This window comes from Martes martes (genome assembly GCF_963455335.1).
Source record: "Martes martes genome assembly, chromosome: 15".
Lineage (NCBI taxonomy): Eukaryota > Metazoa > Chordata > Mammalia > Carnivora > Mustelidae > Martes > Martes martes.
The window spans coordinates 52197831-52225416 of NC_137903.1; the positions used below are offsets into that span (position 1 = coordinate 52197831).

The 27586-nt window shown below is 36.3% G+C and overlaps 1 protein-coding gene across 4 annotated transcripts in view; it reads left to right on the forward strand.

Annotated features, from left to right (window-relative positions):
* The window catches only part of ACBD6 (acyl-CoA binding domain containing 6), a 198876-nt gene that overhangs the window by 95128 nt on the left and 76162 nt on the right, over positions 1 to 27586 (forward strand). For 3 of the 4 annotated variants that reach the window (XR_013968020.1, XM_080824395.1, XM_080824396.1), the window contains one exon: positions 7892 to 7981. Coding sequence is in view for 3 of the 4 variants with exons in the window: in XM_080824395.1 (XP_080680521.1) it covers positions 7892 to 7981 (90 nt within the window). In the remaining variant the exon portion in view is untranslated. Of the gene's footprint in view, positions 1 to 7891; positions 7982 to 13314; positions 13546 to 27586 lie in introns of those variants that run through there. The other variant, XM_080824397.1, reaches the window with a different exon arrangement.

A 27586-nucleotide genomic window follows, 5' to 3' on the forward strand; every position in this document is an offset into this window, starting at 1 on the left:
TTTGATTGTGTATTTGATTAAAATAGTAATTTGAAGGAACTCATCGAATCACACTAATAATTGGGAAATGCATTCTAAACTGTCACGTTATTCTCATTTGCATTAATGTAGCCAGCACCATTTCAAAATCACGCCTAACTATATATAAGAAGCTCATGTTTAATACAAAATCAGAAAACAGTAAAAGTAGGTTAAGTCTTATGAGCTTTTGGCACCTTACTTTTTATTTTTTTATTGTGATAAAATATACATAACATAAAACTTACCATTTTAGCCATTTTGAACTGTATAGTTCTGTGGCACTAAATACATTCACTTTACTGTGCAACTATCACCACCATCCATCTATAGAATCTTTTCATCTTCCCCAAACAAAAGTCTGTACTCATTAAACGCTAACTCCTCATATCCTCCCTCATTTCCAACCCCAACACCTCCCACCCCTGGCAACCACCATTCTACTTTCTATCTCCATGAATGTGACTACTTTAGGTATCTTTTGTAAATGGAATCGCAAGTATTTGTCCTTTGTGCCTGACTTACTCCACTTAGCGTAACATCTTCAGATTCATCTATGTTATTACATCTGTCAGAATTACCTTCCATTTTAAAATAATATTATATTGTATGCGTGTACCACATTTTGTTTATCTGTCTTTGGACACTTGAATTACTTTCATATTTTGGCTATTATGAATAATGTTGCTATGAATGTGGGAACAAATTTTTGTTTGATTTTTTTTCCAACACTTTACTATGAAAAATTTTAAGCATACAGCAAAGTTGAAAGAATTTTACAGTGAATATCTGTATCCCTAGATATACCTAGATTCTACCACTAATTTTTTACTGTGCTTGCTTTATCAATATCTATCTGTCTATCTGTCCATCAGTCAGTCCTGTTTTAGATGCGTTTCAGATTATTTTGCGGACAGCACATTTCTAGCCTCATATCATTTACCAGAATTCACTACTAGTTTGTTTTTTCTTTTGAGATAGCAATTTACATACAGTGAAATGCCCAAATCTTAACTACACATTCAATTAATATACCTATGTAAGTGAAACTCCTGGCAAGATAGAACATTACTGTCACCCCAAAAAGTTCCATCCCGCCCCTTCCTAGCTGGTTCGTTCTTCTGATTCCACAAAGGTAACCATTGTTCTTATAAATTTTCTACTATGGATTGGTTTTGTATGTTCTAGAACTTTATGTAAATGGAATCATAACATGTACTTTCTGTGTTAGTTTTCTTCCATTTAGCATTATGTTTTTGAGATTCATTCAGTTTGTTCTGTAAGTCAGTTCTTCCTTTTTTTATATTACTGAGTAATATTCCATCATATAAATATATCATTATTTATCCATTGCCTTGTGATGGACACCTGGGCCGTTTTCATGGCAACCTATTTTTACTTATTTTATATAGGATAAGGTAATAACTCCCCTGCTTATTTCTTCATCCTGAAGTCACTAACATTATGGCTTCGTAACTCCTTGTGAAGAAATTTTTTTTTAAGTAGTAAATTTAAAATGCTTCTCAGTTCCCTGATAACTCAGCAACATCATTTCTCTTTACCTTAGATCTTAGACAGTGAAAGAGATCAATTAGTTGCTGATTTAAATGTGTATCACACATATTGGTATGTGGTATTCTCTTTAATGCTAGTAAATAAATACGCTAGTAAATAAACTATCCTACAGGGAGCCACTGCCTTCCATGCTAGGTGCATCTAGACTCCTTAAGTGGCCTCCCAGTCCTAATCCTGTCTTTAAATTTTTGAAACAACATTGTCGGTTCGCTCTTGAGAGGGAGGTGTGAGTAGGAGGCGTTCTGTAGTTCCTGGTACTGAAGGTGATGTAGTTGTCACTGTAGTCAGCCGCTAGAGCAGCGGCAGCAGCAAAGGGTAGAAGATAAGGATGGACGGAGGAGACGGAGACATACGTGGAAGGTTATCTGTAGCTGAAGTCAGTCTCCATCACAATTGTCTGTTTAAACCCAGTTTTTTTTACAGAGAGAAATTCAAGTCAGTCTGTTTTCAGTATATTTCTTTTGCACAGAGTAGCAAGATGACAACTCTCATAGATTTAAATATCCTAATTTTGCTATGTTATTGTCTACTGTATTGATGGTATATGCTTGTATGTGTTCTCAGAATACCATAAGAACATTAAGACTCATTTTATGATGCATTCTCTTTTCATTTAATTTGTGGTATCAGGAGAAAATCTAGTTTTAAAAAATTCTACAGGTATAAGGACAAGTAAGTAAGTAAGGATATCAAAGGAGCATTTAAGATATTAAGACCCGCTCTGTATTTTCAGAAGGTATGAAAGTAATACCACTTAATAGGTTAGCAGCCACCCTGCACTTTCAAAGCACTTAAGAGTCATTCATCTGTCTGAGGTAGGACAGTAGATGCACTCTTGGTTAACAGATGAGAACTCTTTTTTACCCCCCGTGGTTTCGCTGTATTTGAGTTCCAGAATTTATCCAGATCCCTCCAAATAGTGCTTCTTAGTTTCCTTGCGGCTAAGGATTCCTTTTAATAATGGTTTTCCCCCCTAATCTAAATACTTGTAGGATATTTTTTCAGGAGAGTTAAAACTAGAAACAAAGAATTGTCAGCTTTTGTGGTACAGTAAAAATACATTTTTTTTTTTTTAGTAAAAATACATTTAACTTGAAAATTTGTAGGAGATTATCTCATTCATAGAAAATAAAGCAATTATATAAAAAATAGATGAACTACTTTATGAATTTGGATAGCCCTTAAGAAGCTATAGTGTGTACCTAATTAATGGTTTTTCTTTTAGAGGAGAGATTATGAAATCTTGTATCCAAAATAACGTAGTAATTGCATTGTATTGGTTGAGATATGTTTCTGGTTAACAAAGAGAAAAGAAAGAAAACACAGGTGTTTACTTCCTAGTTTTGTCCTGAATGGTTATGAGGATAGCATCTCTGCAAATTACTGATTATGTTATTACTTGAATTAATAATCTTGAATTAGAGCATGTTCATAGGAACTTTATAATTTGAAGTAAATAGTTATCACATTCAGACACCTGGTTGTGCTGGTTTTTCTTCATTTAGGTATAGAACATTTTGAAAGCAAAATTCCAAAGCCTGATTTATTTTATCTTTGTTTATTTACAAGTATGTTTAATCTTGCTCTTGTTTTGAGCTTCTTAATACTGTGTAAAAATATTAATCATTAGGTGGTCTTAATGTAGATATCTTCAGCACTTCTACAGAAAGTCATTGTCAGAGAATTCATTCTAATTCAAGGTTAATTAGTGTACCATTAAAATAATGTGTTACAAAAATTAATTACATCACAGGTCAAAAAACGTATTAAAAAGCGTAGTGTTCATGTCTGAGAACACATCATCCTCCTTAAAACATTGCTAGACTAGTGCTACCGTTCTGGAAAATATATCTACAGTAGAAATCAGTACTGAGGTCCAGTCATAGGTGTTTCCCCTAAAGTAAATTTTTGGCACCACATATGGGAAATTTAAAATATAACTCCCATTAACAGTAAAATGTGTTGCTTGTCTGCTTTCCCATCGCAACAGCTAAGGATTTATATTTTAGCATTAATCGATATAACCCTATTGGGTTAAACCTAAGGAGAAATCAGGAACCTGGTTGAGAAGTAGAAATTATCTGTACATTTTGAAGTAAAACTATTAGATATATTAATAGTATGTTTTCTTACTTAACTGTTACGTACTTTGGTAGGTGCCCCCGTGTAAGTATATCACACATCATTTTAACTATGTAGTAATTCTTGTTAATAGTTTAACTTAATAGCCATAAAATATACACTTAAAATTAGAATGAGAAAAGATAGGGACTTTGAAATCCTGATTCTTTTAATGTGAAATCTGTGAAACAGTTAAATAGAACTATAGAATATTTTATACATTGGTATTTTCCCCAAGAGTCCTATTACAATATCTGATTGTCCATATGAAGGGTTTTAGAATTTGTGCCTTAGTAACAGCAGGTCAGTACACATTAGAGCCACAGAAATTTTAACATGGGAAACTCTTTTCTTCACTCAACAACACATTTTTTACTTGGGTTTTAGAACTGTCTCCATTAAAAGATATTCTTAGTGGGCTCTGAACAAAATAGTTTTGCTGCTATAACAAATTGTAAAGAACCTGCCCACATTTAAAAATTTTCTGCTTTTCTTCCTCTTTGAATTTTATGTAAGCCTGTGGGAAAACATATTCATAAGTAAATAAATTGAGCAAATGGAAGCAAAAGAGAAGAATAATTTGTAGGGAAGAGATTGTCTTTGTTTCATGTTTTCTTCAAGAATAAATCCTGGTTTAATTAGTTGAACTACTAGGTGCATGAGGAGATTCTGAAAGATAAAGAGTATAAAGTGGGTTTAGAAAAGCTTTCTTGAAAAGTACTTTTTACTTTAAAACCATCTTTTTGTCCCTGCTTATATCTTCTTAAATCTTTTCTAAAATGACAAAGTAGGGATTTCAACTTAATGTAGAAAAGCATTCCATTCTTTAAAAATGACATCATCACTTCTACCCTCAAAAAGTAGGCTTAAACTATATACCACTCATTTCTTCAGAAAAGCCCTTGGCTTCTGGGGTATGTTTTTATTGTTTGGACCAAGTGAGCTTCTTTAATTAACTAAATCAAGATTTTCTGGATGTGGAAATTAGAATTAACATGTTGATAGTAACTGTGAGTCTTTGGTAGACAGTGGTTAAATGTTTCATATTTAGTACTTTGACTCCTAACAATCATCTATTCTGTTTTGCAAGTGTAACATTTGAAGATAGATATTAGCAGACTTCATTAGTGTTTTTTTAGATATTTCAGAGTATAAATTTGGGATATTAACAGGCAGTGCTTAGTTTCAAGCTGACTTAATTCTCTTACATTGTAAGGAATATATGAGTTAATTTAGATATACTGATTGTGATTTCTACCTAAGTTTAAATACTCATATTTTATCCGTAAGATTTCTTTCACTGGGGCACCTGGGTGGCTCAGTCATTAAGCATCTGCCTTCAGCTCAGGTCATGATCACAGGGTCTGCTCTGCGGGAAGCCTGCTTCACCCTCTCTCACTCCCTCTGCTCACATTCCCTCTCTCTGTCAAATAAATAAATCTTAAAAAAACAAAGATTTCTTTCACCAGAAGAAGTGAACACGATAATTTAAGAAAACTATATTTTACATTTATAAAGTACTTTAAAATTAAAAATGCATTATCTTCTAGTTCATTCATTCAACAAATACTGTTGGTATTACAGCTGTTAGTATTATTCTTTTCTTCACTCTGTAGGTGAGGAAATGGACCAGTCTGAAGTTAGTCATTGGGCTAGTACATCATGGATTCCAGAAGTAGAACTCGGGATTTTCAGTTGATTTAGAAAAGTCTATTCCCTTTCCCATAGAGCATTTTTTAAAATTAAAAAAAATTTTTTTAAAGATTTTATTTATTTATTTGACAGAGAGCGAGATCACAAGTAGGCAGAGAGGCAGGCAGAGAGAAAGGGGGAAGCAGGCTCCCTGCTGAGCAGACAGCCCGATGTGGGGCTTGATCCCAGGACCCTGAGACCATGACCTGAGCCGAAGGCAGAGGCTTAACCCACTGAGCCACCCAGGAGCCCCGAGCATTTTTTTTTTTAAAGATTTTATTTATTCATTTGACAGACAGAGATCACAAGTAGGCGGAGAGGCAGGCAGAGAGAGAGGAGGAAGCAGGCTCCCTGCTGAGATGTGGGGCTTGATCCCAGGACCCTGGGATCATGACCTGAGCCGAAGGCAAAGGCTTTAACCCACCGAGCCACCCAGGTGCCCCATCCATAGAGCATTTTTTTTTTCATAGAGCATTTTATGTCAACTAGTTTTAGAATAATTAACCTGCAGTTTTACATATTACTTTGTCTTTCTTAAAACATTATATCTTTTAGTACATACCTACTAAAAATTACTTGAATGGCCTAAATGCTACAATCAAAAGATACAGGGTGGCAGAATGGATAAAAAGGACCCATCTATATTGCTGCCTTCAAGAGACTCACTTCAGGTCTAAAGACACATACAGACTGAAAGTGAAGAGATAGAAAAACATGTACCGTAAAAATGGAAGCAAGAAACAAGCTGGGGTAGCAATACTTATATCAGACAAAATAGACTTTAAAACAAACACTGTAGGGGCGCCTGGGTGGCTCAGATTGTTAAGCGTCTGCCTTTGGCTCAGGTCATCATCTTCAGGTCCTGCAATAGAGACCCATGTTGGGCTTCCAGCTGAGCAGGGAATCTGCTGCTCCCTCTCCCTTTGCCTCTCCCCCTGCTTGTATTCTCTCAGTCTCCGTCTCAAATGAATGAATAAAATCTTAAAAAAAAAAAAGTAAACGTGGTAGCAAGAGACAAAGACGGGCATTACATAATGATAAAGAGATCAATCCAACAAGAAGATAAAAGAATTGTAAATATCTATGCACCTAACATTGGAGCACCTGAATATATACATAAAGAGAGAAATTGATGGTAATTCAGTAAGAGTAGGGAATTTAACATCCCATTTATATCAGTGGATAAATTTAGGCAGAAAATGAATAAAGAAACACTATTGTTTAATGACACCTTATACCAGATGGATATAACAGATACATATAAAACATTCCATCCAGAAACAACAGAATTACTTAGGAATAAACTTAATCAAGGAGGTGAAAGACCTGTACTCTAAAACTACATAACACTGATGAAAGAAATTAAAGACAACACGAACAAATTGAAAGATATTCCCTGCTTGTGGATTGAAAGAACCAATACTGTTAAAATGCTCATACTGCTCAAAGCAATCTACAGATTCAGTGTAATCCCTATCAAGATACCAACAGCGTTTTTCACAGAACAAGAACAAATAATCCTAAAGTTTGTATGGAACCACAAAAGAGCCTGAATAGCCAAAGCAATCTTGAGAAAGAAAAGGCTGTAGGTATCATAATTCCAGATTTCAAGGTAACCCTATAAAGCTGTAGTCATCAAAGCAGTATGGTGTTTGCACAAAATAGGCACATAGATGAATGGAACATGAATTGGTGCAGACACCATGGAAAATAGTATGGAGGTTCCTTAAAAAATTAGAAATAAAAATACTTGGGGCACCTGGGTGGCCCAGTCAGTTCAGAGTCTGTCTCTGGCTCAGGTCATGATCCCAGGGTCCTAGGATTAAGCTCCACATCAGGCTCCCTGCTCAGCAAGGGAGTCTGCTTCTCTCTCTCTCTCTGCCCCTCCCCCTGTTCATGCTCGCTTTCACGCGTGCGCTCGCTCTCTCAAATAAATAAAATCTTTAACAAAATAGAAATACTATATGATTCTTCCTCCCCTCCCCCAAATACTGTAGGATCCGATAATTTCACTACTGGGTATTTACTCAAAACAGAAACACTAATTTGAAAAGATGTGTGCGCCCCTCTGTCTATTGCAGAATTACATACAGTAGCCAAGATACGAAAGCAGCCTAAGTGTCTATTGATAGATAAATGGATAAAGAAGTTGTGATAGAGCCGTATGTGTACACAACCCCCCCACACACAAATGTGTGTACAATTATTATGCTCTTGTAAAAAATGATGAGATCTTGCCTTTTGGCAAGACAATATGGATGGACCTAGAGGATATTATGCTAAGTGAAATAAATCGGACTAATAAAGAAAAACACCATATGATTTCACTCATATGTGGAATCTAAAAAATAAAATGAATAAACAAAAGAAAAGCAGAATCAGATCTATAAATACACAGAGCAAACTGATGGTTGTCAGAGGGAAGTGTGTTTTACTTGGCCTCATAACAGGAATAACAAATTCATTTCTTTTTTTGTGTTTTTAGGGCAGAGCTCTACTCCATTGGGCATGTGATCGAGGACATAAAGAACTAGTTACAGTCCTGCTACAGTATAGAGCTGATATTAACTGTCAGGTAAGACTGATGAAGAGGGGAACTTTTTTTAAAAATGGAGATAAAATTCACGCAACAGAAAATTCACCGTATTAACCACTTTAAAGTGTATAGTTCATTGACATTCATACAGTTAACAGTATTGTGTGACCATCGCATTTTCATTACCCCAGAAGGAAACCTTGTATTTGCTAAGCAGTCACCTCCTATTTCCCTCTCATCACAGACCTTGGCAACAACTAATCTGCTTTCTGTTTCGGTGGATTTGCATATTCTGGATATTTCATATAAATGGAATCTAATCAATGGCTTCTTTTTTTTTTAATTTTATTTATTTATTTGACAGACAGAGATCACAGGTAGGTAGAGACGCAGGCAGAGAGAGGGAGGGGGAAGCAGGCTCCCTGCCGAGCAGAGAGCTCGATGCACGGCTTGATCCCAGGACCCTGAGATCATGACCTGAGCCGAAGGCAGAGGCTTAACCCTCTGAGGCACCCAGGTGCCCCTAATCAATGGCTTCTGTCACTTGGCATCATGTTTTCAAGGTTCATCCTTGAAGTACTGAACATCCTTGAAGTACTGAAGTACTGTTAGCATGTAACAGTACTTCATTCTTTTTTATGGCTAAATACTATACCATTGTACGGATATACCTCATGTTGTTTATCATTTCATCAGTTGATGGACAGTTGAGTAATTCTATTTTTTGGCAGTTGTAAATAGTTGCTATGAGCAATTCATGTATGTGTTTTTGTTTGAACACTTGTTTTCTGTTTTCTTGGTTCTGTACCTAAGAGTAGAATTTTGGAGTTGTATGGTAATTTGATGTTTTTGAAAAGGAACCTCCAAACTATTTCCGCAGGAATCACACCATTTTACATTCCTACCAGCAATGCATGAGGGTTCTAGTTTCTCCACTGCTTTGTCAACATTTATTTTCTTTTTTAATAGACATTGTACTGGGGACAAAGTGTTACCACATCTTGCTTGATTTTGATTTGCATTTCCTTAACAACTGATGATGTTGATATCTTTTCATGTACTTATTAACAAAGTCTGTATCTCCTTTGGAGAAATGTGTATTCAAGTCTTTCATCCGTTTTTAAATTGAGTAGTTTGTCTTTTTGTTGTAAAGATGTAAGAGTTCTTTATATACTCTGGATAGTAGACCATTGTCGGACGCATGATTTGCAGGGATCTTCTCCCTTTCTGTTAGTTCTTTTCACTTTTTGATAGTATCTTTTGGCACACAGGTTTTTAATTTTAAGTTCAGTTTATCTATTTTTTCTTTTGTTGGTTGTGCTCTTGGTGTCATACCTAAGAAACCATTGCCAAATATAAGGTCATTAAGATTTACCCTTATGTTTTCTTTCCTTTTTGTTTTTATTGTAACAAAATATACATAACATAAAATTTACCATTTTAACCATTTTTAGTGTGCGGTTCTGTGGCATTAAGTACGTTTAAATTATTCAGTCATCACCACCATTCATCTCCAGAACTTTTTCTTCTTTCCCAACTGAAATTCTGATCCTAACTAACTCCCCTTTCCCCAGCTCCTGGCAACCACAATTCTACTTTACACCTTCATAATATTTTCAGGGATCATCCATGTTGGTAGCATGTGTCAGGATCTCCCTCCTTTTTAGGGGTGCCTGCCTGGGTGGTTCAGTTCATTAAGCGTCTGCCTTCGGCGTGGGTCCTGATCCCAGGGACCCAGAAAGTCAAGCCCCATGTCAGGCTCCCTTTGGGAGAAGTCTGCTTCTACTTCTCCCTTCGCTCCTCCCCCACTCCTCCCCCTCCCCCACTCGTGCTCTCTCTTGCTCACTCTCAAATAAATAAAAAAATTTAAAATTTAAAAAATAAAATAATTTCCTTTCTTTGAAAAACTAGATAATGTATCATTATATGTATGTACCACATTTTGTTTATCCAAATATCCATCTCTGGACACTTGGGTTGCTTTCTCCTTTTCACTATTATGATGAATCCTCCTATGAGCATAGGTAACAAATGTTTATTTGAGTCCTTGCTTTCACTTCTTTTTAGTATATAACCAGAAGTGGAATTGCTCGATCATATGGTTATTCTTTGTTGAATATTTTGAGGAATCACTGTAACATTTTCCACAGTGGCTACACCATTATACGTTCCCATCAGCCATGCACAAGTGTTCCAATTTCTTCACATCTTTACCAACACTGGTTATTTTCTGTATTTGTGATAATAGGCATCTTACTGAGTGTGAAGTGGTATCTCACTGTGGTTTTAATATGCATTTCTCTGATGACTGGTGATGTTGAACATCTTTTCATTTGTTTATTGGCCATTTGTATATCTTGTTTGTATCCTTTGCCCATTTTTAAATTGAGTTGTTTGTATTTTTAAGTTAAGTTGTAGAAATTCCTTATATATTCTGAATGTCAATCCCTTGTCCAATACATGATTTGCAAATATTTTCTCCCATTCTGTGAATTGTCTTTGACTGTATTGATAGTGTCCTTTGATATACAATAGTTTTAAATTTTGATGAAGTCCGCCTTACCTATTTTTTCTTTTGTTGCCTGTGCTTTTGGTATCATATGCAAGAAATCATTGCCAAATTCAGTATTTTAAAGCTCTTCCCCTATGTTTAAGAGTTTTATAATTTTATAATTTTAGATCATATGTTAGTCTTTGACCCATCTTGAGTTAGTGTTTGTATATGGCTTAAGGTAGGGGCCCAGCTTCATTTTTTTGCACATGGTAGTCTGTTTTCTCAGCATCATTTGTTGAAATGTCTTTTCCCCATTGAATGGTCTTGGAACCCTTGTCAAAAGTCATTTGATCATATATGTGAGGGTTTAGGCTTCATATCTATTCCATTGATCTTTATTTCTGTCTTTATGCCATTACCACATTGGTTTGATTACTGTAGCATTGTAGTGAAATTTGAAATCAGGAACTGTGAGACCTCCAACTTTCTAACTCCGAGTCACATGCTCTTCCAACTGAGCCAGAAAAGATTGTTTTGGCTATCCTGGGTTGCTTGATAAGATGGCATTTTTTGTTTAATTTCTGCAAAAAATGTCATTGGGATTTTGATAGGGATTGCTTTGAATCTGTGGATCACTTAAGGAAGTATTGGCATCTTAACAATGTTAAGTCTTCCAGTCAATGGGTTGTTTTTCCATTTATTGGTTTCTCTAATTTCTTTAGGCAGCATTTTGTGGTTTTCAGTATAGAGTTCTTTCACCTCCTTGGTGAAGTTTATTCCTAGGTATTTTATTCTTTTTGACGATATTTTAAGTGAAATTGTTTTCTAAATTTCCTTTTTGGATTGCTCGTTGTTAGTGGTTAGAAACACAACTGATTCTTGGATGTTGATTTTGTATCCTACAACTTTGCTGAATTCGTTTATTGGTTCTTAAAGCTTTTGTGGAATCTCCTGGGTTTTTTTACATATAAGATCATTTTTGTTGTCTATAAACAGAAATAATTTTACTTCTTCCTTTGCAATTTGGATTCCTTTTCTTTTTTCTTTTTTTTCTTTTTTAAGTAATCTGTACATCCAACGTGGGGCTCAAACTCATGACCCCAAATCAAGAGTCACATGCTCTACAAACTGAGCCAGTCAGGCGCCACAGGATTCTTTTTATTTTTCTTGCTTGCTTGCTCTGACTAGGCATTCTAGTACTGTGCCAAATAGAAGTAATGTAAGTGGGTATCCTTGTCCTGTTCTAGGTGTTTACTTTTTAATTTAGTATATTAGATATAAAATGCTTTTCTTTACATAACATTGATTGCCATATATATCCATTCCAGTCCAGCCCTTTAAGCCTTATGGGATCATCCTGGCTTTTTTCATTAAGCCTGAAATTTTTTAGTTCTAACTACACTCTCCATTTCACTCTAAATTTCTTTTTGACCTAAAAGAACTCCCTGGTTACTTTACTGATCTACCTTCTCCCATTTCAGCTCATTTTATCCCTTCTCATACTATTATATTCATCCTCATCTCCATTCTCTCTGTTTTTCAACTATTACAGCCACATGGGAAAAGCCTAATTCTGATTAATCCAATTACCTGCCATTTACACATGTACACCTAGTCTCTGGGCAAAGCTAGAAAAAAAAAATTATACAACTCTGATATCTGGTACGATATTATCATAAATTATGGTATCCATCTTTAATTTTGCCTGAAAAGTCTTAGGGTCCTTTCCATTCTCAGATTATCTCTCATTTCACAGAGAATAGGAGAAAGCTTTATCACGAACCCAAATTTCAGCCAGTAGGTCCAAAAGCATATATCTCCTCTTGGCTATCCCTCAGACACTTCAAGAGTCTCACGGTAGCTTATGCCGAACCTACCATCTCTCTCAACAGCTGCCACTACCCCTCACTGCAGTTGGCACCATCATCCAACCTGTTTTTCAGGAACCGTCCTTGATTCTCCTCATTTTCATTCCCTTTGCAGTCCTGTAGGTTCTGCCTTCTAAGTATACCTCCAGGTCTACCCACTTCTCTATTTCAACGTTTCTAGTACACGAGTTCAGCAGCTCTGAACTCTATTTCTGCTTCTAATCTTGATATGCTTCAGTATATTTTCCATTTTTCATCTGGAGAATCTTTGTAAGATGCTAATTTGCAAATGTTTTCTTGTTTACTTTTGTTTTTCTAAGGCATAATCTTAATTTCTGTGCCCCAGAAAGCTCTTGATGATCTTACACCGCCACTTATTTCTCAGTGAGCTCCTTGCTTGTACCCCATACCTGCTGTGCTAAGCTTCATTTCGTTGAAGGACTTGACATGCTGCTCACCTCTTGGCCTTTATATTTGCTGTTTTCTCTCTTCCTCGTTCTCCTTCCTGTGCCTCAGCTTGTACATCACTTCCTCCAGGAAGCCTTCCTTCGCTTGACCACTTAGACACACCCAGTAGTTTATAGCTCCCTGTTCTTAAGTTCCTCAGAGATTTATTACAGTGCAATCACTTTGTAGTATAATTGGCTGATTGCATATCTGTATTTTCAGCCCTGCCATATACAGGTAGTGGAGTTTGGTTATATCACCAGTGCCTGGTATAATATCTGACATACTGTGGATGCTCCGTAATTATTGAATAAAGTAATATTGGCTTGTAAAGAAGTTGACAAGTTTTAGAAAAAATAGAACTTGAGTACCAGAAAGGACCTAAGCATTTACCAGAACTTTTTGCGTGTCCTTGTTGCTTTATCAGAAGAAATACTTCTTTTCCCATTAGATATGTGTGCGTTCTTCTTGGGCCAGTTCCCTAGCTTTGAGTGATTGGTCATATCATAGCCTGCTACCATAATTTGCCTTGAAATATATTTTTTTTCTTTCTTTTTTTTTAGGTACTGTGTGTTTAAAAAAAACCCTCGGGGTACCTGGGTGGCTCAGTCGGTTAACATCTGCCTTCGGATCAGGTCATGATCCCAGACTCCTGAGATGGAGTCCTGAATTGGGCTCCCTACTCAGCGGGGAGCCTGCTTCTCCCTTTGCCTGCCACTCCACTGCTTGTGCTCTCTCTCTTGCTCTCTCTCTCTGTCAAATAAATAAATAAAATCTTTTAAAAAAAGCACCGCAAAAAATGCAAAAGACTCATTTTTTTATTTATTTATAATTTATTTGACAGATAGAGATCACAAGTAGGCAGAGAGGCAGGCGGGGCCGCGGGGAGGGAAGCAGGCTCCCCGCCGAGCAGAGAGCCCGATGTGAGGCCCAATCCCAGGACCCGGGATCATGACTCAAGCCCAAGGCAGAGGCTTTAACCCACTGAGCCACCCAGGCGCCCCAAAAGACTAATTTTTAAAAACTCTTCCTCGTCATAGTTTCCCAGCCACCCAGTTCCCTCTTCTGGAGACAGATCTCATACTAACTAGTATATATCCATGCAGGTTATGTTTTTTACATACATATATATATGCACACACACATACATATATATATGCATGTACTGTAGCAATATGATGCAAACTACATACACCGTTCTATATAACTTGCTTTCTTTATCTCAGAGATTGTTCGATATCAGTGCTGATAGTCTTGCCTTACTCTTCTTAATGTCTGCATAATATTCCTTTTTAGAGATGTATCATAATTTATTTAACTTGAGCAATGTGTTGAGCATCCTTTCCTATAACCAAGAACCATCTGTATTTCATTTTCTATGAAGCATCTGCTCATATGTTTTGCTCAGTTTCCCATTGATGTTTTCTTCTTAATTTAGAGGAACTTTTTTTTTTTCTAAGATTTTATTTATTTATTTGACAGAGAGACACAACAAGAGAGGGAACACAGGCAGGGGGAGTGGGAGAGGAAGAAGCAGGCTTCCTGCTGAGCAGGAAGCCCGGTAGGTGCTCAATCCCAGGACCGTGAGATGATGACCTGAGCAGAAGGCAGATGCCTAACGACTGAGCCACCCAGGCGTCCCTAGAGGAACTTTTTGTATATTAAGGAAAATTAGCACTTTGTGATAAAAATATTCAAGTTTCCCCCCCATGTTTCCTTCTCGTACTACGATCATTTCATGGTTTCCTTGATCCATGTAGAATTAATTTGTGTCACATGTATGTAATAGAGATTTTATTTTTTATCCAGATGGTGCCAGCTTTATTTTTGTATGGATGATTAATCATTTGTTCAGTAATGTTTATTGAATAATCTTTACTGATTGGAAGTATCTTTCTTTTTTCCATATTCTCACTTCCTCTGTATATTTCAGTGTATTTCTGGTACTGTTTGCTATTCCATTGCTCTGTTTTCTATTCATGTACTTGTGCTATGATGTTTTAAGGATGATAGCTTCAAAATATTTTTTAATATCTGGTAGGATATGTTCCTTCACTACTTATTGAGAAATTTTCTTGTGATTTTTACTTGCTTATTTTTCTTTATGAATTTTAAATCATGTTTCCATCCCTTACCTCCCCCATCCACTACTATAAAGTTAAGTAAGTTACAAAACAAAACAAAGTATTGGTGCACTCATGTCTTTTATTTGGCTTGCATTGTTAGAGGGTATTTTGGAGGGAAATGTCCCCAAGTTAGCAATAGTCTGAGGTTTTTGTCGAGGTTTTTCTTGTATTATGTTTGGTTAATATAATAAGACAAACAATCCAAAAACCGCCTTATGTGGCCTTATGGAATACTCTTTACAGAACGCCAGCTTTAATGCAAAGTAAAAGTTCTGTGTAGGCTTTTGGATGGATATTTAGGACTATGTACAGGCAGTTTTTTCCTTGATGTCTTTGTATTCACAGGACTATATCTTTATATTGCACCTAACCTCGATTTCCCTTTGTTATTGACAATCTTAATCCATACAACCTAGCTTCAGTTAAGGGAATGCTCTTGGCTTTGTCGGTCTGGATTGCTAACATGCTTCCAAGTCACAGAGCTTTTGGAGATGAGCTCTCAGAATGGCTTTCCCCTTGTAATTTCTTCTTTGGTTTCGTTATTGAAAACTCTTTTCAAATATAGACAATACAAACATAATAAATGGAAAGAAGGGTTCATCTCCCTTATGATTCAATCTTTCTTAAACAACATTATTATTGACTGGCCTATTGGTTGCCAAAAAGGAAAATCAATTTTATTAGAAGTATTTGCTTGGCCACAGATCTTGGTACTAACCCAGCAGAGACAGGCTGATGTTATCAACTATCTGAAGACTAATTTTTACCATTAGCCTGAAACAGAGTCGTAATTAGAGATATGTCAAAGTCTGCTCCGTGTTTTTCTCTCATTTTTTACCCGTCAGTATACCTCCTATGTACTTTTATTGCATTGCAATTTCTATGTTCTGTGACTGATGGAATTGGAACTTTTTATTTTATTTCTAAGAAAGATCCTTTATAGATTTCATTTGTTATCTGGCAGTATTATGGACACAGTTTTGTCTCTTCCACTGCTTGGTATTGATTTTTAGTTCAACTCTGGAAGTTAGGTTCTTAACCATATTTGAAATTAGGATATGGGTTAAATACACACATACCCCCGTCCACAGACCTCTTGAGTAATTTTGGTCTTTTAAGCCCTGGAGAAAGATTAAAACCACTCCCAAAGCGCACTGAAAGTATTTCAGTGCTGAAGATTTATTACTAGGTTTTCTCAGATTTACTGTAAAGTAATGTTAAGGAAGGTTGGGGGGAGAAGTGGGAGCATCTGTGTTGTTAGGTGTTTACACGGTGTACTAGGTGTTAATGCAGTTCAAGTGGAAAATATTTTGAGTGGTACTGAGATGTTTGAGACTTGGTGATTTATAAATTACATAAACTTACGGTTTACGTAATGGCAGAGAGCACCATGCCCTCTCCGTGAATGCCTCGGTGACTATGTGTTGTAAAAGATTTCAAAAACATGAGATTTTGGGGTGCCTGCATTGCTCAGATGGTTGAGCGACTGCCTTTGGCTCAGCTCATGATCTCAGGTTCCTGGGATTGAACCCCGCATTGGGCTCCCTGTTCGGCGGGGAGTCTGTTTCTCCCTCCCTCTCTGCCACTCCCCCTGCTTGTGCTCTCCCTCTCTGTCAAATAAATTTTTTAAAAAAATTAAAGAAAAAAGATGTTAACTAAAGTTATTTTGGTGATCATTTCACAGTATATACAAATATTGAACCATTATGTTATATACCTGAAACTAATATAATGTTGTATGTCAGTTACATCCCAGTTAAAAAAAAAAGGGTACTGTGAAATAAACGAATAAATGAATGAATCTGAAAAAAAGAAAGAAATTCTATCTTCGTAGTATGAAATTCTATATCCTCTTATGTAGTTTTGTGAAATAAATAGAAAATGTATTTTTTAAAGAAATATAGCAGTAATGACAAGTCTAGATTTCACTAGGGTGTTGTGGGGCTTAAATTAAGGACAGTAGCCTCTCTGCCTCAAGCTGTCTGGCTGCTCCTGACCAAGTCTACTCCTTCTCCCCAAGTCCACCAAGAATATTACTGCCAACAGAGACTTCTCGAGACTGCTGTTCATTATGTCACTGACCCTCAAACTCTCTTTGACTGCATTGTGCATAAGACAAATTCTAAACTCTCTAGATCTGAATTCAGAGTTCTTCATTATCTGAAAAAGGACAGAAAACAAACAAAGTCATGAGAAAAGTATAAAGCAGTAAGTTAAACTATCAATAATTCTATTATGTGTGTGGGTTGGGGGTGGGGTAAACTATAAAACAGTTTTTTGTTTTTACTGTGTACTAAGCATTTTATGTGTTTTGTCTCTTTTAGTCATTGCATCAGTCCTATAATGTAGGTGTATTGTTACCTGAATTTACTGGTGAAGAAACAGGAGGTTGGGAAGTCCTAGAGCTAATAAATGACGAAGTTTAGATTTGAACATGTCATTCTGACTCTAAAGAAAGCCCAAACTCTTAACCACTCCACTGTAAAGTTTGAGTACATTTTATTCTCATCTTTATTTTCTCTGCTTACACATATATAACATATTTTAAGCTATTTGGTTTGGGGCACCTGGCTGGCTCAGTGGTAGAACATGCAACTTTTGATCTTGGGGTCATGAGTTCGAGTCCCATGTTGGGTGTAGAGATTACTTAAAAAATAAATAAATTAAATAAATAAAAATTGAAATTATAAAAAGATATACTTGGTAAGTATTATACTAGCTTTTCTTTATTATTTAAAAGAATTGACATATAAAATATATTTAGTAAGATACAGTACAAAATTCTTAAGGACACAACTTAATACACACACACACCACTAGTGGGTTTCTTTCCTTAAGCAACTTCCTATCAATAACTGTCCTCCCACTCCCACTCTGAGGGAACTATTATTCTGACTTTTATTGCCATCAACTAGTTCTACCTCTTGTAATTCAAATATTTGTAAGATATATATTATTTGGGATCAGGTTTACTATGCTCAATAGAACATATGCTCCACATAACATACATACATCTTGTTACATACGTCTTTTGTTCTTTATTGCAGTATAATTTTTTTTATCATGTGCATGCGTATACCGCAATTTATTCTCCTGTTGATGGACATATAGTTTTTTTATTTTTTGCTCTTCAGTTTAATGAATATTGGCTATTATGAATAAAGTGGCTATAAACATTTTATATGGGCATATAGACATGTGTTTTCATTTCTCTTGGGTATATACTTGGTAGAGTTGCTGGATCGTACGGTAACTCTGTGTTTAACTTTCTGAGGAACTACTTACGGTTTTTCAGAGAGACTGCCCCATTTACAGTCCCCCCAGCAATGCGTGAGAGTTCCAGTTTTTCCACATCCATAGCCATTTTAGCATATTTTACTGTGGTTTTGATTGTCATTGTCCTAATTGTTAAAGACGTTGAGGATCTTTTCCTCAGCGTATTCGCCACTTTTGTATGGTCTTTGAAAGGTAAATGTCTTTTCAGATCCTATGCCACTTTTTTTTTTTTTAATTGGGTGAAAAAAAGGCCACAGAAAGCACAATAAGGTTTTTTTAGAAACAAAATCTATTGAGGGATATCATGGACTCAGGGCCAGCCCTTTTGAGGTGAATCATCGTTTGTGTCTCTTGTTTCCATCCTCTCTTCTGAGATATTAATCTGGGTGAAATCAGCTTTGAAAGGACCAATAGTGGTAACCTCAAAGGGAAAATATGTCATAACAGAAGCCTGAAGGGTGTGAGTACAAGGGAGTAGCTTGGGGACCTTGCTTAGGTGATGGTATTGGTTGTAGGATAAATCAAGTAACTGACTGAATCAGACCTTTTATTTCGTTTTTGGCAGTTTTCTTTTAATCTCCCTAAATTCTCTAGCCATCATTCAGGGAGACCCCAAAGAAAAGGGACTACGTTAGTTTCTATAGGTGGTCTCTATACCTCAAACAGCTAGACCAGATTAATATTAACTGTGTCTAGAGGAAGGGAGGGAAAACTGAATGGGAAAAAAAATCAGAGAGGGGAACAAACCATGAGAGTCTGTTGACTCTGGGAAACAAACTGAGCATTGTGGAAGGGGAGGTTGTGTGGGGAGATGGGGTAACTGGGTGATGGGCATTAAGAAGGGCACAAGATGTGATGAGCACTGGGTGTGGGTGTTATACGCAACTGATGAATCGTTGAACACTATATCCGAAAATGATGTAGTATATGTTGGCTAATTGAATTTAAATTTAAAAATCCATATGGGGAAAAAAAAAAATCCATATGGAAAAAAGTAAAAAAAAAAAAAAAGTCCCCGTTTTAAGAATTTGGTTGTCTCTTTATTATTGAGTTGTGAGATTTATTATATATTATGAATAAAAGCCCCTTATCAGGTACATGATTTGCAAATATGTTCTTCCATTCACTGGATTGTCTTTTTACTGGCATAATAGTATCCTTTGAAACACAAAAAGTTTCAATTTTGATGAAGCCCAATATATCTAGTTTTTCTTTTATTTGTGTTTTTGATGTCGTTTTAAGAAACTTGTTTAATCAGAGATCATAGTGATTAAGCCTTTTTCTTCTAAGAGTTTTACACAATGTTATCTCTTACATTTACGTTTTTGATTAATTTTGAGTTATGTATGATGTGAGGTAGAGGTCCACCTTTACTCTTTTACATGTGGATCTCCACTTGTTTCAGTGTCATTGGTTGAAAAGACCATTCCTTTCCCCCTATTGAATTGTTGTAGCACCCTTTCCAAAAGTTGTCGGACCATAAGTATGAAGATTAATCTCTAGATTTTCAGTTCTCTTCCATTGGTTGATATGTCTACCCTTATGCCAGTACACTTCTTTTGTTAAATTTATTCCTTTGCTGAGATTTTCTGCTTTTCTCATTTATTTCAAGAATGCTCATTGAAATATTTTATGACTACTACTCTAAAATCCTTGTCAGATAATTCTAACATCTGAATCACCTTGGTGTTTGGTGTATATTCATTTCCTTTGCTCATTCAAGTTCTGATTTTCTTGGTTCTTGATTACTATGGCTTTGTAGTATGTTTTGAAACTGAGAAGTGTAAGCTCTCTGACTTTATTCTTTTCTTTCAAGGTGGTTTTTGCTGTTCTGGGCCCTTGGATTTCCACATGAATTTTAGAATCAGCTTACTTATTTCTGTAAAACAAAAGTAGCTGAGATTTGTATAGGGATTGCATTGAATCTGTAGATCAATTTGGGGAGTAGTGCCATTTTAAAATATTAAGTCATCTCATCCATGGAATGTCTTTTCATTTACTTAGGGCTTGTTTAATTTCTTTCAGTGATGTTTTGTAGTTTCCAGTGTATAAGTCTTACACGTCTTTTGTTAAATTTATTCCTAAGCAAAGGAATAGAAGATATAAAAAAGAATTAAATGAAAATTGTAGAACTGAAGACACAATAACTGAAATAAAAATTCACTGAATGGGCTCAATGCCATAATGGAGATGACAGAGAAAAGAATCTGTGAACTTGAAGATCTATCAGTGGAAATTATCTAATTTAAAAAACTAAGAGAAGATAGATGGAACAGAAATCAACAGAGCTTCCAGGACCTGACAATTATAGAAGATTTAGGATTTTTTTGTCATCTGAGTCCCAGAAAGAGAAGAAAAACAGTGTGAAGCTGAAAAATATTCAAAGAATAATGCAGAAAACTTCCCAATTTGAGGAGTGACATTACAGATTAAAGAAGTGAAGCAAAACCAAACCAGATAAATCTGAAAAATTCTGTGCTGAACATGTCAAAATCAAACTTCCCAAAATTAAAGAGAAGAAAACATCGAAAGCAGCTAGTAGGAAAGAATATGTTATTTCTGTAGGGAAGCAGTGATTCAGATGGTTTTTCGTGGAGGCCAGAAGAAATAGGCAATACATTTTTCAGGTGCTGAAAGAAAAGCTGTCAACTCAGAATTCTATAGCCATTGAAAATATATTTTAGGAATAAAGGTAAAATAAAGACATTCTCAAATGAAGAAAAATGCAGAACAAATATTTGTCGCCCACAGATCTACTCTAAAAGAATGGCTAAGTGGAAGTTCTTTAAAGAGAAAGGGAATGATAACAGGAGGGAACTTGGAACATAAAGAAGAGAAACAACAAGGGCACCTGGGTGGCTTAGTTGGTTAAGTGGCTGCCTTTGGCTTGGGTCATGATTCCAGGGTCCTGGGATCGAGCCCCGCATAGGGCTCCCTGCTCAGCAGAGAGCCTGCTTCTCCCTCTCCCTCTGCCTGCTGCTCTGCTTACTGGTGCTCTGTATCTCTCTGTCAAATAAATAAAGAAAATCTTTTAAAAAGGGAGAGAGAAACAACAACAGAATGTATGAAAATAGGGGTAAAAATAATCTACTATCCTTTACTCTTGATTTTTTTTATCTCATCAAATCAAAAATTTTTAACATCATCTGATGTTAAAAATCCTACTGATCCATAGGAAATATTTAAGACAATTAAATTGGAGAGGGGAACAAGTCTAGTTTCAGCTCCAAAATTAAAGAACATGGAAATATCAGTCCTTACAACAATAAAAATAATAGTGGAACATGTTGACAAGACCAATGTCAAGGATCTTACCCCCATGTTTTCTTTTGTAGTTTTCTGGTTTCAGGTCATTAATCCATTTGGAGTTGATTTTTGTGTGTGGTATAAGATAGGGGTGTCAGTTACTGAGAGACTGTCTTAAAATTTCCAATTATGATTTATTTATTTTCTTTCTTTTAGTTATGTTCCTTTTCATAAACCTTCAAACTATGTTATTAGATAAAAATTTAAGAACTTGTTGAATTGACCCTTTTATCAGTAAGAAGTAGCTATTTTAAATTCTATTAATTTTTAGTGTCTTAAAATATACTTTGTTCAATGTTATGTAGTTATATATCAGTTTTTCTTTGGATAGTGTTTGCCTTACATATTTTTTCTGTCCTTTAAATTTTTTTTAAGATTTTATTTATTTATTTGACAGAGAGATAGAGAGAGCACAAGTAGGCAGAGCAGTAGACAGAGGAAGAGGGAGAACCAGGCTCCCCGTGGAGCAGGGAGCCCGATGTGGGGCTCAATCCCAGGACCCTGGGACCATGACCCAAGCCGAAGGCAGCCGCTTAATCAACTGAGCCACCCAGGCGCCCCTGTCCTTTAAATGTACCCTATTTCTGTGTTAGTCTGCTTGGGCTGCCATGACAAAATACTACAGACAGAATGACTTAAACAACAGACATTTTCTCACGGCCCTGGAGGCTTCAAGTCTAAGAGTAGAGGGCTGACAGGGTTGGTTTCTAGTGTGACCTCTAGTAGTGGCTTGCAGAAAGCTGCCTTCTCATTTGTCCTCACGTGGCCTTTCTTCTGTGTGCTCACAGAGAGGTCTCTGGTGTCTCCTCTGCTTCTAATAGGACAACAGCCCTGTTGGATCAAGGCCATGCTCCTATAACCTCTTTTAACCTTAATTACCACCATAAAGGCCCTGCCTCCAAATACAGTTACACTGGGGATAAGGGCTTCAACTTAACGAATTCGAGGGGAACATAATTCATTTTATTAACACTATGTCTGTTTATTTAAAGTGTGTTTCTTGTAAATAGCATGTAGGTCTTGGTTTTTATTCAGATCTTTATCTTTTAATGGCAGTTTATTTACATTTAATGTAATTAGTGGTATTACTCCATTTATTTTGCCATCTTTGTTTTCTGTTTCACTTGCTTTATGTTTCTCTGCTTTTCCATTCCCAAATTTTTCTGCATTTTTAAGTATGTTTTTATTATTTCATTTTGCCTTGTTTAATGGGCATTTGCTATTCCTTTTATGATCATTCTTTTAGTTGCTGCGCTCAGAATGACAAAATAGCACCTTATTACAGTCTGCCTTAATTAATGCTTTTGCCTCCTTGTGAACTATGTAAAAATCTTAAAATAGTACAATTCTGTTTATTTTTTTTTCTGCTTATGTTGCTATAACTGTGATATATTTTTACTTCTGTATTTGCTACATATGTCACAGGATACTGTTTTGGCATTGAACAGTCAAGTCTTTTATCTTTGTGCAAGTAAATGATGCTTTTTCATTACTTCTTTTTGATGTTTTTTTTTTTCATTCCTTCTTGCACTTTCCTGATTTCATCTGGTATCATTTTTCTTTTGCCTGAAGAACTTACTTTAGTAATTTCTTCTAATATTGACTTCTAATGATAGGTAACCTCAGCTTTAGTTCTCTGAATATGTCTGTTTCACTTATTGTTTAAAAAGATAATTTTGCTTGATAGAGAATTCTATGTTGGCCACTTTCTTCTTTCTGCCCTTCAGAGCTGCCATTCCATATTCTGCTAGCTCTCATGTTTTCTTCTTAGAAGTTATCTGTAATTCTTACTGTTTTTACCCTGTTGATGATGTCTTTTGGTCTGATAGCAATAAAGATTTTCCCCCCAAAAAAAATAAATAAATAAAAAATAAAGATTTTCCCAATATATATCATTTTCTAGCAGTGACTGAGTAGGTGCTGTTGTTTAACTCTGCTTGGGGTCCACTGAACCTTTTGACATACCTTTTCTTGATTTTGCAAAATTTTTCACTGTGATGTCTCCAGATATTCTGCTCCATTCTTTTCTCTTATCTGGAAGTATAGTATCTTATATTTTGGACCATTTGGCATGTATTCTAAAAATCATATATTCTCTTTTATTTTTATTTTTTTTATTTTTTGTTTTATTTTGCTTCTTATTTCTCTAAGTGCTCCAGTTTGGATAATTTTTGTTGACCCATCTTTGCCTTTAATAATATTATCTTCTGGTATTATGTTCTTAATTACATTGAGTTCTTAATTACAAACAAAATTAAACAAATTTACAAAATTAAACAATTAACAAAATTAAAAACAAAATTTTCAGTTCTAGAATGACCATTTGATTAACTTTACCTGATCCCTTTTTATGTTGAAAGTTTTCATCTTTTGTTCTATTTTTTTTTCATGTATTTGCAATAATCATTTTAAAGTTCTTTTTCTTAACTTAAATAGCTGAATCTGGGGCACATGTGTGGCTCCATTGTTAAGCGTCTGCCTACAGCTCTGGTCATGATCCCAAAGTCTTGGGATCGAGCCCCACGTCAGGCTGCCTGCTCAGTGAGAAGCCCCTTCTTCCTCTCCCACTCCCCCTGCTTGTGTTTGCTCTCTCGCTGTCCCTCTCTCTCTCTCTCTCTCTCTCTCGCTGTCAAATAAATAAATAAATAATCTTTTAAAAATAAAAAATAAATAAATACCAGAATCATCTTTGAGACTGCTGCCTTTGGCTCTTCTATATTGTTTATGGATCACAATTTCCCACTTGTCTACATATTTCAATAATTTTTTATTTTGAAACAATCTAAATGTATACAAACAAAAGTGTGTTTGAACCTTAAACCTTGAACTAGAAGAGTATTTTGCCAACATTATGCCCTATCACCCCTATACAAACAAGGACATTCTGCTGTATAACTACAATACAACTGTCATGATCAGAATATTATTACCGTCATCTAATCTTGATACATTACTCAAATTTTGCCAGTTGGCCCTTGAGGGTCTTTTTTGTTGTTGTTGTTAAGATTTATTCATCCTATTTTTTATAGTTTCATGTGCTTTAATAGCAAACTTATAGGAACAGCACAGAAGACAAATAACATTAAAAACTACATGTACTTGCATGTAGGACAACTCAGAAAAGTATAACGAATGATCTGTATGATAAAAATGCTACAAACACCATTTAGTTGCTGTCAATAAGAAATCTACTTGTTTTTAAAAAATCCAAATGCTGACATTGTCCAAAAAAATTTAACGGGTTTATTTATAATTGTTATAAAGTTGAACTGAAACTTTATGAAACAACATGTTTTAATGAAACATTTTGACTTGCATTAATGCTTTATGTCCCTGCATTTATAATAAAAATTGACACACAAATGAAAATGGAAAAACCGCCGATACCTCATTTCTGTCCCCTATTTTTCCACTTGCGATCATATACGTAGTTTCCTTTTAACCCTATGCGAAAAAATATCTAACATTCAAAACTACCAATAACGGGAAGAAGATAATTGTTTTTTAAAGAATGACATGTTTTCCATCATAGTGGATTCTTAAGCACATTCTGCACGTGGGTGGTGTGCTAGCTGGAGGTCTTCCAGCGTAACTGTGACACATTTGGCATGGATAGCACACAGGATGGTGTCTTCAAAGAGGCCCACCAGATAGGCCCCACTTGCCTCCTGCAAAGCACCACTAGCTGCACTCTGGAAGCACAGATGTATTTTGAAGTCCTGATCGATTACACGCACCAGACGCCGGAAAGGCAATTTGCAGATCACGTCAGTGGACTTCTGATAATGTCTAATTTCATGGATTGCCACAGTACCAGGTCTGTACTGATGAAGTTCCTTCACCCCTCCAGTAGAGGGCACAGTCTTGGGAGCGGCTTTTGTAGTCAGTTGGTTCCTCCATGCTTTACCACTGGTCGATTTACAGGCAGTCTGCTTTGTACAAGCCATGGTACAGAAACCTCCTTACTTACTCCCTTTTCCTTGGGCTGGAGCTCAGTGAGCTAGAGGCAGCGCTTATTCATTCTGTTTTAGAGAGCAATAGAGTGGGGAGGGGCAGAGAGCGAGGGAGACAAGCAGACTCCCAGTGAGCACAGAGACCAACTCAGGGCTGTATCCCAGGATCCTGAGATCATGACCTGAGCTGAAACCAAGAGTCAGAGGCTCAACTGACTAAGCCACCCATGTGTTGCCCTAGAGGGTCTTTTATAACAAAAGCATTCAGTTTAGAATCACACAGACCAATTATTTTTTAGACTGTTTCTCATTGGGAGTTTGTCTGATGTTTCCTCCTGATTATGTTTATGTTATGCATCTGTAGAGGGATGTTGTAGAAGTGATACTGTATCCTTATTGGAACCTATCTGATAGCACATACTTTCCATTTGCCTCATTACTGGTGTTTATTTTGATCACTTGGTTAGGGTGTTATGTGCCAAGATTCTTCATAGTAAAATTACTTTTGTCCCTTTGTAATTCATTACTGTTTTGTTGGAAGGATACTTAGAGATATATAAATATCCTGTCCTCATCAAACTTTAACTCATGCTTTTATTTACATCAGTTTGGATTCATAGTTCCCTATTTTATTTAATATTATAATATACTGTTATCATTATTTAAATTTATGCTCAAATTATTCCAGGTTTGTCCAGTGAGAGCTCTTCAGTCTGGCTCCTGTGTCTTTTTGACATATGCCCGTAATTCATTGAGAATTTTCACAGTTTCTGGCATAACAAGAATTCCAGTTCATCTTGAACTTTTCCCTTTCCCAGCCATGGAAATAGTAGTTTCTCCAAAGATCTGTGGTTCATTTTAGTAGAGAATGGTATTTAGAAACCAAGATCTGAGTAATAGGTGAGCTCATTGCTGTTGGGCTATCACTCGTCCCAGATCCTCTTACACACACACACACACACACACACACACATACACTAATATCTATGTTCATTTTTCTTTGTGTTCTGTGTTTGTGTTTACCATAAGTTCACACCAGTACCTCTATTTCCAGTTGAATACTGCAAGATTCATTCTATTTTTCTATATTTGTAACTCTCTTTCTCTGACAGTGAGATGCCTAGCTCTCATTATCTTCTCATATTTACTTACTTGATCAATCTCCCAGTGTGTAACCAGTCTCTCATTGCTCTTGCCACCCCCTGTCCTGCATGGGTGCCCTCATCATACTGAAGTTCTGAGAGTTTGCTCAGACCACTTTCCTGGAGGATGATGTCACACCTCGTGATCGCTGACACTCTGAGATGGTTTACTTTCCCATGGGAATGCCTTCTTCAGTCAGCTTAGGCTTCAACATCCAATACCTTGCCAACCTTTTTTTTTTTTTTTAAGATTTTATTTATTTATTTGACAGAGAGCACAAGAGAGCACAAGTGGGGAGAGCAGCAGAGGGAGAGGGAGAAGCAGCTCCCCTCTGAGCAGGGAGTCCTGAGCGGAAGGCAAGTCCTTATTAACCAACTGAACCACCCAGACACCCCTCTTGCCAATCTTTTATAGGATATCTTCTTCACTCCACTTGGACTCTGATACTTTGTCCCAGACCATCTTTTGTCTGGACATCTTCCTCATCCTGCATGGGCCCTGACACCTCACACTAGGTTGCTGCCACTCCCAGTGGTCACCCTCATCATCCTAGTTAGTCTCTAATACCTTGCTCTATACCATGACTACTCCCCTCTTCTTTACCCTTCCACTCCTATGGACACCTGCTTCATTCAGCCTTACCTATGGTTTTAAAACTGAACTATTCACTAAAAGAAAAGGAAGAGCTATATCTCATAATTTTTTTATGGTATGTTGCACATTGTGTATAAAGAAGAACGAAGACCGAAGTCAATGTTATTTTCCCCCAAGAGAGGGCACTCCTGATTTTCCCTGAGATACTGATTGAGGAGCTGATCACCTCAGGCCAATGAGGAGGTGAGCTAGGTTGGTGCCATGTTGTAGCTCTAGTTATACTCTGCTTTCCCACGTATCTGGGGAAGGCTTCTTAGGCTGTTCCTTGTGAGCCTATGGGTCTCTGCCTGCCTGCCTTGAAAGACTGATGAAGACTTGATCTGATTCTTTCTGCTTTGAGCTTTTTTCTCTAGCATCCTATCTCACTCTGCTTCCAA